Genomic DNA, 16,001 nt, shown 5'->3' with positions numbered 1-16,001 from the left:
GTTTTTTTGGGGGTGGGGGGTGGGTATTCTCATTTCTATAATGTAATTAAGGTCGGGGCTTTTTGCATCTATACTCGATTTTGGGGTCACAATTGTAGTTATACCCACTTTGCAAGCAAGCCTACACTTTACGATCAACCTCAGACTTATCTGGTGTGGAATTTTAAAAAAATTAACCCGAAGTGAAAAAATTATACTATAGATGCACATAAGGCCAAACATGCCTGAAGTGAAACCAATGGTTTCATGCACTTAAGGCCAAATAAGACTGGAGTTCAATAAAATAACAACATGTTTTGGCTGAAGTTTTTGTTTGTAATTGCTCTAGTAACTGAAGCTTTGTTCTGTATTTGCTAAACTCTAGCATGTTTTAGCTGAAGCTTTGTTCTGTATTTGCTAAACTTCAACATGTTTTAGCTGAAACTTTGTTTTGTTTGTGATGAACTTCATGGCTGAAGTTTGTTTTGTATTTGCTGAACTTCAGCGTTCTAGGAGCTGAAGTTTTTGCTTATATTTATTGAACTTCAGCATTCTTAGAGCTGAAGTTCTAAACAACAATGAATTTAATAGATCATGATTAACATCGATTGATGCTGTTCATTTCAAAGATTAAAGAATGAAAGATATTTTCGACATGAAGAGGTTTGAAGTTTTATTTTTGAGGGAAAAATAGTAATTTGACCGAACCCGTAGGTTAAATAAATATGATAGAACATTCACGCTGTATAAATATATAACTACGCTCCATGTAAGATATTTGAAAAATCGGCGATCTTAAGTTTCAAAAGAGCCAAAATTAATGGAAATAAATAAAGAAAGAGAAAATAAAAGAGGAAAGAAAGAAACAAGATGAATAAGACAGTGGGTACAACTATTAACGAAGGAAGAGAAGGAGGATGATAGAGATGCTTGAAATTGTTTAAACAGTGGGTACAAGTTAAAACTTTTTAAAAAAGTGGGTATGGGTTAAATGGGGACGACTAAATAGGGCGCCACGTGTAATTTTTACAATTTGATCCCAGCAAATCCAAGCCCATGCAGTATAATAGCATGTTTGGCCAAGTTTCTCAATAGGCCAAAAATATTTTTTTTTTTTCTTTCTCAAAAGCACTTTTCCCCCTAACTTGAGGTGTTTGGCCAAGTTTTTTTTTTTTTGGGGGGGGGGGGGAGAGAGGGGAGAGTGCTTTTGGGAAGAAGCAGAAGCAGCTTTTGAGAAGCAGAAAAAAGTAGCTTCTTCCCAAAAGCAGAAGCAGAAGTAGTTTTGACTTTTCTTCTTACCAAAAATACCCTTAACAAAATATAGTATATACCAAAATAACCGTTAAACATAATACTTAGGATATTAATGTATAATAATTTCTTATTATTTTTAGGATAGCTTTCTAATATATAGTGACTTTAGGGGTGAATATTTTTATATTTTGTTGAATGATTTTTAATATATTTAACTTATATTAAAAGAATTAAGTATTTTAAAATTTTATTTTCATATTTTACTTAAATAAAATGAAAAGATTTAATTATTGCATGTAAGAACAAAATTTTAAGATTATTTTTTTATACTTATAATATTAACTATTAAGCAAATCTATTCATGTCCTTATTCGTAATTTGATACTTAAAAGCACTTTTTGAAAAGTTTGGCCAAACACAAATTATTGATCAAAAGTGCTTTTCAAATTGATTAGCCAAACACAAACTGCTTTTCTGCAAAAATACTTTTTTCAAAAGCACTTTTAAAAAAAGTACTTCTCAAAATAAGTTGATTTCTCCTGTTTGGCCAAATAGGCTATAAGAGAAGAGGAAAAAGTAAATGAAATTTTTGGGAAAATGGAAATGGATTTTTGAGCTATTTATGTTTTTTTTTTTGGGGGGGGGGGGGGGAGGGAGGGGGAGGGGAGGGGGTTCTCATTTTTATAATGTAATTAAGGTCGGGGCTTTTTGCATCTATACCCGATTTTGGGATCACAATTGAAATTATACCCACTTTGCAAGCAAGCCTACACTTTACGATCAACCTCAGACTTATATGGTGTGGAATTTAAAAAAAATTAGCCCGAAGTGAAAATATTATACTATAGATGCACATAAGGCCAAATAGGCCTGAAGTGAAACCAATGGTTTCATGCACTTGAGGCCAAATAGGACTGGAGTTCAAATTGTGGAGAAACATAAATTTGTTCTTAGAATTTTAACAATCAATATACGATTTAACACCTAAATCTACTCCAAATGAGCTCAAATTTGAAACATAACCTCCAAATATCATCAAGAACAAAACCTAATCATCAATTTGTCAAAACAACAATAATTCTAACGAATCCATTTTGCAATTAAGAAAAAGAAGTAGAAGAAATCCTAATTAGTAGTAAAAATAAATAAAGTGTCACAACAGCTCACCATTGTAAAACACCATAAACTACCTTAAAATATGTTCACAAACACAATATAAATTTATTGTCACACGAAGAAGAAGAAGAAGAAGAAGAAGAAAGAGGAGAAAAAGGCTTAAGTTATTTAAACTTTGGGTACTAGTTAAAAAAAATTTAAAAAATGGGTACAAGTTAACATTAAGGTCGTTGTTAACTCTACCCACAGAATTGCTCTATATGAGTTCTGATTTTGTGTTTTCATAGAACTTCTCTACTGTATGGGATAATTGTTTAAAGAAACACAATACTCCAAATAAGTTATACAAATAATTTATATGACCTTAGGGAGGGATCCTTTGGTTTTGAAGCAAGTTATGCATGGATGAAGAAGAAAAATAGTATAGTTTAGAAACATATTATGTACGGATTATAATAGGATATTAATAATACAGTGTTAGTAATAAAGGTATTTTATTCTTCGTTCTATAAAATTTAGGTGGGAATAAAAGCAATTTTATGCAGTTTTAGGCAACATCACTAACCAAATATCACTTCAGATAGGGATGTACTTAACTTTGTCAAACAAGAACACTAATGTAATGATTATTTTTATTTATTATTGCTCAATAATGACAGCAAATCTAGAGAAGATCAATGTTAATTTTATTCATTATTGCTCAACAATGACAGCGAATCTAGAAAAGATTAATATCCACCCAAATTGTTGTATTAAATATTTGATGGGGATAGAAATGAGACGTCACATAAAAAAAAAGTCTTTAAGAAAAACATTTCTACTCAAATGGATGAATTTCACATATCAAAGTATTTGAAGAGAGAAGTACAAATTTCCCTATTTTGACTATGCTTAAGAGTTTATTACGGGAAAAATAATTACTCCGTTATAGTTTTATTTCAAAGGAAAAGGAAAGAGAAGAAAAGAAAAGAGAAAGGAGGAAACTTTTTAGGTACTTTGCAAATTATAGAATCTGCCACCAAATTCTCCACCAACAGTCACCATCAAACAATTCAAGCTACTTACGAGATTCTCCATTCTCTGCAAAAGTTCTAGCATTTTTTACCATTTTAATTTCTCATTAATGGAGTGTATCTCCCATAAAAAGCCACACATGGGTTCTTCTGATTTGGTAAGTAAACATCCAATCTCACGTCATTTACAATTTCTTAATTGGTTATGAACAGTGCATTTTCTTTTGTTATCTCGAGAAATCTCCAAGAATTTTGTAAAATATTGTAATTGGATGGTATGTTTCAATAGTTCAATTCAACTATTCAAGTAAGGCCACATGTAAAAGTTGTACTTTCGTCAGACCCCACTTGCCTTATTTTACTATATCTCTCTGCACCTTCCACTTTCACATGTTCACTGAGAGGGTTAATTTGTCTGTTCTGGATTAGCTATGAAGTACTAGTGGTGAATTCATTGCTTTATTTTGTGTGTGTTTATTTGTTGTAATAGACCTTTTTTTTAAGACAAGAATCTAACAAAAGTTTGTGTCTTTAAGCTTCTTTAATTGGTCTGTTTGTTCAGATTTCATGTGATTAGAGGAGTCTTGAATTTTCAAAGTTTCTTTGTTTTTGCAAATTAGGTATTCATTTCTGGTTTCTTTTACTTTCACCAGCTATTCTTGTTGTCATTCCTTTTGATGGTAGTGGTGGACAGAAAGTGTTAAATTCGCTTTCTAGTATTATTTTCATAAACATATAGGGAGTAAGAGAGAGGGCTTATATTTTGGAGCCTATTCAGTACTTGTTCAAAAGTTTGAACTTTGCAGTTTGTGGCCATTGGTTGCAGAAACCATGGCTTCTCTTCTGCGAAATTTCTGGGCAACCCCTCGTTTTGCTCTTAACCAAGACTATAAGCCTCAGTGTATAGCTCAAATCAGGTGCTTAGCTAGCAGGGACTCCACGTTATTGTCTTCAGATACTGTTAGAGTTAATGGTGTACCATCTATTGAGGAAAGGGAGAAAGTTATCCCAATAGATGATGTGGAAAACGGTCATCTGTCTTCAAGTATTAAGGAGAAGAGCAAGGAGGATATTCATGACAAGTTGGAACCCCTTTGGGATGACGGATATGGAACTCAAACTGTGAAGGATTTTCTTGAGATAGGATCGGACATTATTAAGCCCGATGGAGGTCCTCCGCGGTGGTTTACTCCCATATCAGCTGGCCCTCCTTTGAAAGACTCTCCTCTCCTTCTTTTTCTGCCTGGTAATCTTCATAATGAAAAGAAAAATAATGATTGAACAGAGCTTTTCTTATAATTTAGTGGTACAGCTAGGGGAATTAATATTAGTATGGTAGTCGTAAAATTTGAGGAAAAGCCTTTGAATCAATCAGATGTAGCAGTTCATTTCAGCAACTCATGCATGCGATTTCTAGGATACAGTTTTTATTGTTGAATTTGTGGAGGGTTTTCCTTTGCATTTTTAGATGGAGCAGTACATTTCAGCAAGCCATGCATGCTGTTCCTAGGATACAGTTTTTATTGTTGGATTTGAATTACTAACTAGAACGCTATTCGAATGTATAGGAATGGATGGCACTGGGTTGGGTCTTGTTTTACATGAGAAGGCTCTTGGGAAGTAAGTACCACACAATCTTCTATAACATGTAATAATATTCGTCTGTTCTGGTATTGTTCTTTCCCTATTGATGCCGAGGCAGCAATCAGTCAGCTTCGTGATTCCACAAGTGTATGATACTGTAACTTGCTTGTTGCAGAGTTTTTCAGGTTTGGTGCTTGCATATTCCTGTGTATGATAGAACACCGTTTGACGGTATAGTATTTTTTCTTTCTTCTCTTTATTTAGTGCTTTGTGCATCTGTTGGTTGGTTCAATTAAGAAGCCTTCTATTCTGGATTTATGTTTATATTTGCAACACGTATCAATTTTAGAAACTTTACTGTACAAAATCACCAAGCGAGTTAAAAAAATATCATAGGTTCCTGCATTTGCAAGGATTGATAGAAAGAATTTGGGTGACTACTTGAAGAAGGCACATTGGAGGCTGATGGAAGGAAATCAATATAGAAGGCAGTAGTTTGACATTATGCATGTCTCTCCAATTATCTCACATGTTTCTCTCTTTTGAATGATCGAATTAAGAACCAAACTACTTAATCACATGCTTAGGGAATAAAATTGGCAGAGAGAAGAAATTGGAGTTTTATGTTTTCTTGCTTTCTACTTCTTTTTCTTTTCCATATAGTTGTCCTTTGTATGGTTAACCGCCAGCCAAAAGCTTTAAGAACTGAAATAAAAGGTAAAGGTCTACTTTTTACCGTTTTGGAGATTGGGGTTGGAAATTATGAATGATGCTTGAATGTGTTTTGGTTTTGGTTCATCTGTAAGTGAGATTTATCACAGCTGGAAAAGAATATAGTTTATGATTATATTCTATTTGCTTAAATCGTATAGAGCTGGCGGAATATGTCGAGGAAACTGTGAGGATGAGGCATGCTTCATCTCCAAACAAGCCTATTTATTTAGTTGGAGATTCATTTGGAGGGTGCTTGGCTCTTGCTGTTGCTGCTCGTAACCCTAAGATTGACCTTGTTCTAATATTAGCTAATCCAGGTAAGCTATCAGAAAGAGAGCAACTTCTTACTGTAACTCCTTATGACACGCGGTAATAATCCATTGTCTAATTATCAGTTTCTGTATCTTTCAGCAACTTCATTTGGCAGGATGCCTCTCCAACCTCTGCTTCCTCTTCTAAAGTCTTTGCCTGATGAATTTCATGTGACAGTCCCTTATCTTCTGAGCTTTATTATGGGTATAATTCAATCTCTTTCCCAGAATATAATCGTCTGTAACTTCCAAGTTTCTTGGTGCATTTATTGAAATGTTTCTTTGATTTTTGATCTTAACAAGATATGTGTTTCCATTCTTGTAATTTTAACCGTTGCGTGTTAATTGATGGTCGTCATTTTCCTCTTTAGCTGAATAATATTTCAAGTGTTCATAGTGTTGATATTTCTTCTACTAGAAACTTGTACCATACATAAATCTTGATTATACCTTGGAGTAATCTCGGAACTTTATGAGACATCAATCCAAAATTGAGTTGCTTATGCATTCTTAGTTCTTGTTGATTTTTTCCTGTTCGAAAATTGTGTTGAAGAGGATATATTTCTTATAACCCTTTATTTCGTCCTTTTTCCCTTTTACATTGATGAACAATGTGCAGTTGCAACTGGCAAGTTCTTCATATTGTCGACAAAATAATGTGCCATTTCTGCATCAGGTGATCCAATGAAGATGGCGATGGTTAACATTGATTCCATGCTTCCTCCTAGACAAATTATTCAACATCTCTCTGACAACCTCACTGCTTTCCTGGCCCACCTTTCTGTAAGTTCTGCTTGAACTACTTTGATTCTTCCTGGATTTAGGTTTCTCTATTGCTAAAGGAAGACTTTTGTATAGACTGGTTTTAGCAAGTGCTAGTTTCAGTTTCTTCACTTGTTGTCTAGGATAATAACTATGATATTAACCAAAATGATAGTTCTGTCACAGCTTGGATCAAATTAAAACAGTACTCCTTGTATGAGTGACAGAACTTTTCATGTTTAATTACTCTAGAAATTATACTAAGAGAGTAGAAAAGAGAAGAAAAGAGAAGGCCACAATTAGAAGTAGCAGAAGAGGAGAATGTGCATACTAGAAGAAGAAGAACGGCCGTTGTTTAAAGAAGAAAAATAAGAAGATAGATGCTTCTGCTTGGTCATTCAAATGATTTGAAGTTCCATGTCATTTTTCTCCGCTAGGAAATTGTTTAGGGATTCATGTTACAGTAATTGTATCCCTTCCCTTTCTTCAGGGTGTGGCTGATATTATACCAAAGGCAACTCTTCTCTGGAAGTTGAAGCTTCTTAGATCTGCTTCATCTTATTCAAATTCCCGTCTCCATGCTGTTAATGCTGAAGTACTTGTGCTTGCTAGGTCTGATCTCTATTCTCTTTATGTTGTTGTGACTGAAGTTTTTTGTGCGGGTATGTAGGTTAAAGCGTTTTGCTCAATTCTGAATATTGGTACACTAGGCCTTGTAGTTATGCCTCATGGGCCTTTTCTAGACCAATTATCTAAGAATTAGTTTATGTTTCTTCACCTTTTCTCTTTTGGTTTTTATTTTTATTTTTTCGTTCTATCTCTTTTTGGTGGATCATCTCGTGCAGTACGAAGCATATAAGTAGTCTTTGGAGCAAAACATTTAATTCAAATATCTTTCACTACAGCGAAGGTGAAGTTCATGGGTAGAGTCTGTTTTGGAGTAGTTATCATTTGCTTTACGAAATTGCAATAATCAATTTCATTGTTTTTGTCTGGGATAATAACTCATGCAAAAGAAATACTCTCTCTACTTAGGCTTTCATCAGTTGTTATACTTTAGGGGTCATAATAGTTTTTTTGATAAGGTAAAAGTTATACTTTAGGGGTCATAATAGTTAATAAGCATCAATTTTCTTTTTCCATAATAATCATCACCTTCGGTTCCATTAAATTCTTTAACCTTTCTTAGTTGATGTTCTGAAAAGTGAAAAAAATCTCATGGAACCTAAATTGATGTATATCCTTACGAGCATACTTCTGCCTTATGAGGGAAAGATTGCTAATAATGCTAATATCTTCTGTAGGATTTTCTCTCTGTATTCCATGCATGCATGAGCTTGAATTTATTCTGCCTATTGGATAAACATTTTAAAACAAGAAGTGATGTAACTGAATTGTAATGTATAGTGGCAAGGACAACGTGCTTCCAAGTGCAAATGAAGCTCAGAGGCTAGCAAGTTCATTAAGAAACTGCAAAGTACGGTACTTCAAAGACAATGGACATGCTATTTTATTGGTAAGTGGGGAGTTCTTCCCTTTTTGGGCTCTTATCATGCTTCTTCCTTGAAAAAAAATAAAACTAACTGCTTTCTTTCAGGAGTTACTGTCCTTACTATATTTGTGGTAACTTTAAAGTTTAATCAGACGGTAGCTGTAGGGAGCCTCGATAACTTATCATTGTTTTTAAATTTAAGTTTCATATTGATTTAATTCCCAATTGTTTTTCTTGTTTCTCTAGGTGCCCTAGAAATAGATATTAAGATAACACTTCACTCTTACTTTAATTTACCGATCCAAAATAAGCTGCCACTTGCAGCTTGCACTTCTTAGTTTTCGAAGTTAGAACAATTGAATAATTTAAAAGTTTTCTATAAGTACAAGTCCATCTGGACCTTTTAGATTTTTTTTCTCAAGTGGTGTTCGGTGTTTAGATAATAATGGCATTTGAACATGCTTAAGATTTTATCAAGTTCAAACATGAAGTTTGCAGTAAAAGTAGCATTAGAAAAATAAAATTGCCACATTTTACACAGCTATTACTAAACATATACTCTTCTGTTTCTTTCTTCTTCTTATTATTGTTATTATTATTATTATTATTATTATTATTATTATTATTATTATTATTATTATTATTATTATTATTATTATTATTATTATGTGTTCTGCCTTTTATAACTTGACATATTTTTTCCATACCCTCGTTAAAAATTTAAAGCTACAATGGTATCTGATATTCATGCCTGGCGAGGGTTAATAAGTCAGTGCCTATTCCTTCTCCATTTCAATTTAGTGTACATCCCCCTCAATGCCTGAGTGTAGTGAATGGAACATCCTATTTTTTGCTAAATGCAGATGTAATTCTATGTTCTCTTCCCCTTTCTGTTGTTGTTGTTGTTCTGCCTTTTATAACTTGACATATTTTTTCCATACCCTCGTTAAAAATTTAAAGCTACAATGGTATCTGATATTCATGCCTGGCGAGGGTTAATAAGTCAGTGCCTATTCCTTCTCCATTTCAATTTAGTGTACATCCCCCTCAATGCCTGAGTGTAGTGAATGGAACATCCTATTTTTTGCTAAATGCAGATGTAATTCTATGTTCTCTTCCCCTTTCTGTTTCAGTTTTTTAAAATTGTCTGAAATCTGCAGTAGAAAATCTAATAAAAAGACAGAAAATTAGAGTTTATTTTTGGATTCTTATGTTTTTTGGTGAGTCTGGTGACTGGTAGTTGTATTCCTGTAACATGACCTTATGCTATGTGGATGAATTCTGTTGTGGGAACTTTGAAGCAGTTGGTTGACTGCAGTTTTAATTGTGCAGGAAGATGGTATTAATCTGCTATCCATCATCAAAGGTACTAGTAAATATCGTCATTCAAAAAGGCATGATTATGTCATGGATTTTCTGCCTCCTAGTATGTCAGAGTTCAAGAAAGCAGTCCAGGACTTTCGGTAATTTGACTATTTGAGCATAAGGTGCATCAGGCAAATACTTGGTTGTAGCATATCATCGAGCATAAGCTTATCCCTTTTTTCCTTTTTCTATTTTTCCCAGTAGTTCTTCCTTGTTTCTCTTTGTTCTTTTTCCCTCTTGTTTGCATGATCTTTTCTTTCCCTGTGCGGTCTGTAGTAGAATACATATGTTTGTGTAGTCGAGCATATGTGATACAAATGAGGGCTGATTTGAACTACAGCTTAACATTAATTTAAATTATATGACTAATTGTGAACCACACCTATTTTGACAAAATATTCAAGTAACCTCTATTTGTTACCCTTTATCGATAAAGACGTGGAGAAGCAAATATATATTTAACAATCTGTGATGAATTCCTATGCTGACTTGCATTTAGAACAATAAAATAGTCACTGCCTAACAAAGCTCCACAATGCAAGACCAGACTTTGGTCGACTGCGATTTGTGTAAGGTCATTAAACTTCAAGGGGAAAAGGAGATAGGAAATCCCTGCTGCAATATAAGGAAGGTTGAGTCAATTTGAATCTAGAGATTGGCCAAAGTCTTCACTGATAGACCATCATTGAATGCCCATGCGGTAGACAAAATTACTTGAATAAGTGATTAGAGGAAGGGGTGATTGAACTAGTGGAAACAACCAGGGGAATGACGCTAATTTGTCATCCTTCTCTTTTGAACTTTTTTCTTGGAATTAAGGTTACATTGCACGAAAAGCTCCATTGACATACTAAAACAGCATGGTGAAAACCAAACAGATAAAGTCCTCCTCCATTTTAACCTATAAAATGTATGTATCTGCAAAAAGCTACCACCATAGTTAAGCCGTTAGTGAGCAGTATCTACATCAATGATTACACGTTTCCACATGTATAAAACACATATTTGCTTCTTTATGTGCGTTCTTCCTCTTTCCCGAGTCTCTCTATCTCCATGTGTATATGTATGTCCATGTGAAGCATATGCATGTCCTACTTGCTTCGATGCAGCAATAAATATCTATTCACTTGAACACGTTTTAATTTCTTTCAACTATCTCACCTCTGCTCAGTTGACTGTCACTTTGTTCATGTAGCAGTTCCTTGTTGGCACTTGCTGCAGCACTGATAGACATAAATGACTGACATAGCCATTAGAAGTATTTGAATGATCTTTGGCAATCCTGCCATTTGCACCTTCAGTAATTTTTATATTTTGTTCCCTTTTTTCTCCTCTTCGACCTGCTCATGGTTTTGTGATTTTGTTTCATTCTCTACTTGTGACCAAGCTTGTCGATTCCTCCTTGCAGCTTTGTTGTTTTGGATGAAATACTCTGAAAGTGTTGGGCAAAGTATATGTGTTTTAGTTATGCAACAGATATATCAAGGATTTTCGCTGAGAACGCTCTATGTGATATAATTTGAAATTTTGCTAATGAGAGAAAGTAACATGACAATATTTGTTCAGATGTATGATCTTCATTTCGTGCATGTTCCATCTAGTTATGTAGTGTATTCTTTAATTCCTAACAGTAATTTAAATGCAAAAAGGAAATAATCAACATGGCAAGGGTGTAAAAAGAACACAATTTCATGTGACACAAGTTTATTACCTTATCGCCTTTAGATAATGATAAGACATCATGTATAAAGTTTTAACTACAGCCCTGCTAGGATTAAGGAGTCTGATCCCTTGACGAGAGTGCTTAATTGAATTCTGAACCTATAACGTCCATCACTTTGGGACGAAAACTATCATTATGCAAAAGCTCATGCTCCTTTATTTGGTCAAACCTGTAAGAAGGTAATTGAAGTTGGAGCAATTTATTTTCTAGGAAGGTGTTGGGTCATAGAGCTATAACCGAATTGCATTAGTCTTTCTTTTTTCCTTTAATACGCCAATCAAACTAACAAATTTTCAGCTACCTATTTGATTTATAATGCATGCGTGTTAATATCTTGCACCTTGCGGCTAATATTATGCAAAATGATATTGCAGATGGTATCTCAATTTTACTTGTTCAGTTATGTTGTCCACAATGGAAAATGGGAAAATTATAAGAGGTCTAGCAGGGGTCCCATGTGAAGGCCCTGTATTGTTGGTTGGTTATCACATGCTTATGGGTTTAGAAGTAATCCCTCTTGTTGAACAATATTTGAGGCAGAAGAAAATTTTACTTCGTGGTATAGCACATCCAACATTGTTCACTCAGCTGATTGAGAGTGAAACTAATGAAAGTTCAATCTTTGACATGCTGAGACTATATGGAGCTACGCCTGTCACTGCCAGCAACTTTTTTAAGTTGCTTGCAACAAAGTCACATGTTCTGCTGTATCCTGGTGGTGCCCGTGAGGCCTTACATCGTAAGGTGCGTCATAATCTTCCCTTGGTTAATTCCATCTTCTATATTATTCTTAAATGGGAAGCCTTGTACTATTGCTGTTCATGCCTTCTCCTACAAGTCTGGTAAAATTGTTATCCACTTTAAAATCATTCTTGACTCCAGTTCCTTACCTTTACGCTAGGATGTGAATTACTGGTACTTAATACTGGAATTCTCTGCTTGTAGATACATTTTCTTCTGTAACTAGAGGAATTTAATGAATAGTGGATTCATGGGGGAGTATACCCCTCATATATGCCTAAAACCATAAAGATGGAATTTCCTTGCAACTAAGGACAGCTAAAAATAACTCACTTCAGAAAAGGAAAAGTACCGTTAGCTAAAAGTAAGGCCAGTGCTGAACAGAAAGGCTCACAGAGGAGATTCTTAACTGTTTTGCAATTATTCACCTTAGCCAGTGGCCTCCATTTGGTGGCAAGCTAACCACTATGATATACACTTGTCTAGTTAGTGTGTCTCTTTATATAACATTTCATAGTTGTTAAATGGTGAAATTGATGCAGGAAAACTACATTTCTGCATGTGTATAAATGTCTCTATATGTGTTATTTAATTAAAATGCATAATGTGTTAGTTCATGATTCTTATAAGTTATAACTTGGCTGAACTTCCCATCAAGTTAGTTAAGAATCTAACTGGACATATTGGAAAAGTTTTAGAGATTTAGGTTGTCTGTTACTTCTCGTTAGTTCCATACACTGGAATGTCAAGGGCGTAAAAGAGGACGCTAATTTAACTGGAAAATAAAAAATTATTTATGATGTCAGTGACGTTAATAAGCAATTAAAGCTCATTTTGCTTGTGAATTTGATAAAGACATCTAGCAACGCAAAAATAACAAAGCAATGCTTTCTTGCTGGAAAATAAGAGAAGAAACTTAATGTATCAAATAATTGACGATATGATGAATACATGACACACTTTAAGTATCAACCTCAATACACACAATATTTGTCCATTGTGTGATATATCTTACTTAAGAATTGAATCTTGAAATATTCTAACTCTTATCATTTTAACTATTAACAGTTTACTTCTAACATAAGAACAAGCACCTTATATTCTTGAACTTCGACAGAGCTTATGTAGTCATAGTCTCTTTTAGGGATATGTTACAACTGGTATTCCCAATAACAAAGTGAGAATATCACCTTTTCTTTTGGAAATGTTTGCTTCAAAGTGGATTTAGTATAATTTTCTGTGCTTTTCTGTAACTGCTATTCACAAAGGTAAGTTGAAGAGAAAGGCTGGTGACTGGCTGTCTTCTAGTGTACCTCATCGAAATGACAAGAAAATAACAATAACCTCATTGTCATCAAGTTAGGGTTTTTCCTTGTGATGTTATTTCCTATGTTGATGGTTTTGTATTTGTGATAGGGAGAAGAGTACAAGGTGATTTGGCCTGACCAACCAGAATTCATCAGAATGGCTGCAAGATTTGGTGCGACAATTGTGCCATTTGGCGTTGTTGGGGAAGATGATATAGCACAGGTTTGTTTATGCTGTCTTACATATATTTTCCTTTGTAACATTAGAAGAAATAATGATGCTTTTTGGTTCCTTGATATTATTTCCCTTAAAAGCTTTGGTCACGTATCTGTTAGCTAGTCTCATTTCAATTTGGAAGTTGCAGTGAGTTATTTTCTCTTGGGTATATTGCATTTTCGAATAAATTAATCTTGAAAGAGATTTTCGTAGAAATAGGAGTAGAACAAGGAAGAACTATTCACTTATCCCTTTGATCTGTATATAGTGACTTGTTCATTCTTGGAATTGGAACCAGTTATGTACCATTTCTCAACATATTCTTGCCTGATCTTAGCTGTTCTGATTGCAGTTAGTTCTCGACTATGACGACCTAAAAAAGATTCCTATATTGAGTGATCAGATAAGGCGTGACAACGAACTGGTGGCGAGGATGGGTGTAACAGTCAGGTTCATTCATGGTTCCCTATTGTTTTCGTATCGTTTCCTAATATTTGCTCCTTGCGCTCCTGCCTCTTTCATTCTGAACCATTTATTATTATATCCTTTTAACCGTTCTATAAATTTTTCTGTAGGACGGGTATGACCGGGGAGGTTGCCAATCAAACATTGTATCTCCCGGGCCTTTTACCTAAGGTACCCGGTCGTTTTTACTACTTGTTTGGAAAACCTATTCATACAAAGGGAAGGCAGGACCTGTTGAAAGATAGAGAGAAAGCAAAAGAATTGTACTTGCATATAAAATCTGAAGTTCAAAATAGCATGAATTATTTGCTTAAGAAAAGAGAGGAGGATCCTTACCGAAGCGTCATTGATCGGACCACATATAGAGCATTTTCTGCTACTTTTGATGATGTCCCAACATTTGATTATTAGGTGATGAGTTAGAAGTTAGATTTATTTTTATAGTAGATGATGTATACGTATTCATGGTTCAATTTTATGTTGGTATATTAAAATTTTCTCCCAATATGAGCAAGCTTTCCACCAATGACTAAGGAAAATATCAAATCTTTATCATAACTTGCATCAGTGTCAGATAGAACTTGATCAAGCAGAAACAATTTTAATTTTTCTGCAGATATTGTTCTAATTGTCAAAGATTATGTACATATTGCACCTATGTTCTTAAGGGTCTTTAGATTGAGTACCACTTTGATCCTACTTTAGTTCAATTTTCAAGCTAAGCCACTGACTAGGCTCCAATATGAAAACTCAACTGCAGTTACTATTCCCTGTTAACATCACAACATGTGCATCAACTGCAGCTGATCCACTACAAGAAATTTGACTTTCAGCTACCAGTTTTAGCGAAGGGACATACATCTGATCGTTATAGATGTATACTTAAAATGACCATATCTTTTTGGGGTCGTTTTCAACATTAGCAAGAGGATAATATACCGTCCTTAAGAAGCATAATATTCGGATTCCGGACTATTTGTTGGTTAGAGCTGAAGTGGGTGGATATAACTGAAGAACTGAGGCAGAAAAAATATATGCTTCATTATCTCATCCAGATAAGTTTGCACCAGATTCTCTTTTAAATACATATTCTCCCTTCCAATATAACGAAGGTTGAAACAATTAAGGGTGGAATAAGAAGTTTAAAGTTGAATTATTTTCAAATATAAAGAGGTGCCAGTTCTTTTTTGGAACATACTAATAAGTAAATAGTGCCACGTAAAACGTTAGAATTTTTAAATAGCCAATACTTCTTTCCCGAAAAGTCATACTCCTATTTGGTTTCCTGTAGACTGTAGTGCAAGTAAAAAGTTGAATGTGATCTGTTCCGTTCATATTGATTTCAGTTTACTAATTTGGTTTCCTGTAGAGGCCGATGGACAAGTAACATGTTCCTTTTGTAGTGTGCCACAGAAAATGTGATAAAAAGGAAGTAAAATATTAAAGTTAAATTCCATGGAATAGAGGTTTACTGAAGTTCACTTCAAGTAAAAGTAAGAGATTCTATTCCAATAGCAAATATCCTCATCTAGTAGCTTGTTCTAATTCTTGGAGGCTCAAATTGGAGTAATCTTATTCTTTACTTGAAGAGTGAAATATTCACATTTATCTCTTATACCCTGAACTATTCTCACAAAAGAATCTCTTGTTACCTGTTTCCTTCTTGGCCTTATTAGCCCTCTCACGAAAATCAACCAATGGGAAATGAAAACCTCATAGCCAGGCAAAGTAGGAGAATTTGGTTCTTTCACATTATAGCCAAAGCTAAGAGAATCCAAAGATATAACAGTAGAAACAGAATAAAGAAGAGAATGTATACACGTACAACATGACTCAACTTCTCTATATAAGGAGCAACTTTAACTTGATTAAAACCAAACAAGGGGAAAAAAAACTAAGCAATAAGCTATAGTCTAAATAATAGTTTATGGCTGGTTATGGCAAGGGTCCATACCAAA

At 34.3% G+C, this 16,001-nt stretch overlaps 1 protein-coding gene across 2 annotated transcripts; it reads left to right on the top strand.

Annotated features, from left to right (window-relative positions):
- The first annotated feature begins 3,224 nt into the window (after window positions 1-3,224).
- Window positions 3,225-14,569, top strand: LOC104103492 (phytyl ester synthase 1, chloroplastic-like). Of its 2 annotated transcripts, none has more exons than XM_009611406.4 (13): window positions 3,225-3,520; window positions 4,931-4,982; window positions 5,122-5,177; window positions 5,819-5,977; window positions 6,072-6,176; window positions 6,648-6,754; window positions 7,224-7,345; window positions 8,141-8,249; window positions 9,558-9,688; window positions 11,688-12,057; window positions 13,471-13,584; window positions 13,931-14,028; window positions 14,154-14,569. In XM_009611406.4, the coding sequence occupies exons 2-13, from the start codon at window positions 4,933-4,935 to the stop codon at window positions 14,452-14,454; spliced, it is 1,722 nt and encodes a 573-aa protein (XP_009609701.1). In that variant the 5' UTR covers window positions 3,225-3,520; window positions 4,931-4,932; the 3' UTR covers window positions 14,455-14,569. The 2 variants fall into 2 exon arrangements, with proteins under 2 accessions (XP_009609701.1, XP_009609700.1); XM_009611405.4 differs by lacking the exon at window positions 3,225-3,520 and adding an exon at window positions 3,558-4,608.
- Window positions 14,570-16,001: the final 1,432 nt, after the last annotated feature.

The sequence above is a fragment of the Nicotiana tomentosiformis genome, chromosome 1 (assembly GCF_000390325.3).
Source record: "Nicotiana tomentosiformis chromosome 1, ASM39032v3, whole genome shotgun sequence".
Taxonomy (NCBI): Eukaryota; Viridiplantae; Streptophyta; class Magnoliopsida; order Solanales; family Solanaceae; genus Nicotiana; species Nicotiana tomentosiformis.
The sequence above is the reverse complement of the archived record's forward strand: the minus strand, read 5'-3'. Positions and strand labels throughout refer to the sequence as shown.

Excerpts from the sequence above, each read along its gene's own strand:
- LOC104103492 (XM_009611405.4), top strand. The coding sequence starts at position 4,194 with ATGGCTTCTCTTCTGCGAAATTTCTGGGCAACCCCTCGTTTTGCTCTT. Across the intron at positions 7,346-8,140 it reads GAAGTACTTGTGCTTGCTAG|TGGCAAGGACAACGTGCTTC; the intron begins GTCTGATCTCTA and ends TGTAATGTATAG. Across the intron at positions 12,058-13,470 it reads GTGAGGCCTTACATCGTAAG|GGAGAAGAGTACAAGGTGAT; the intron begins GTGCGTCATAAT and ends TATTTGTGATAG.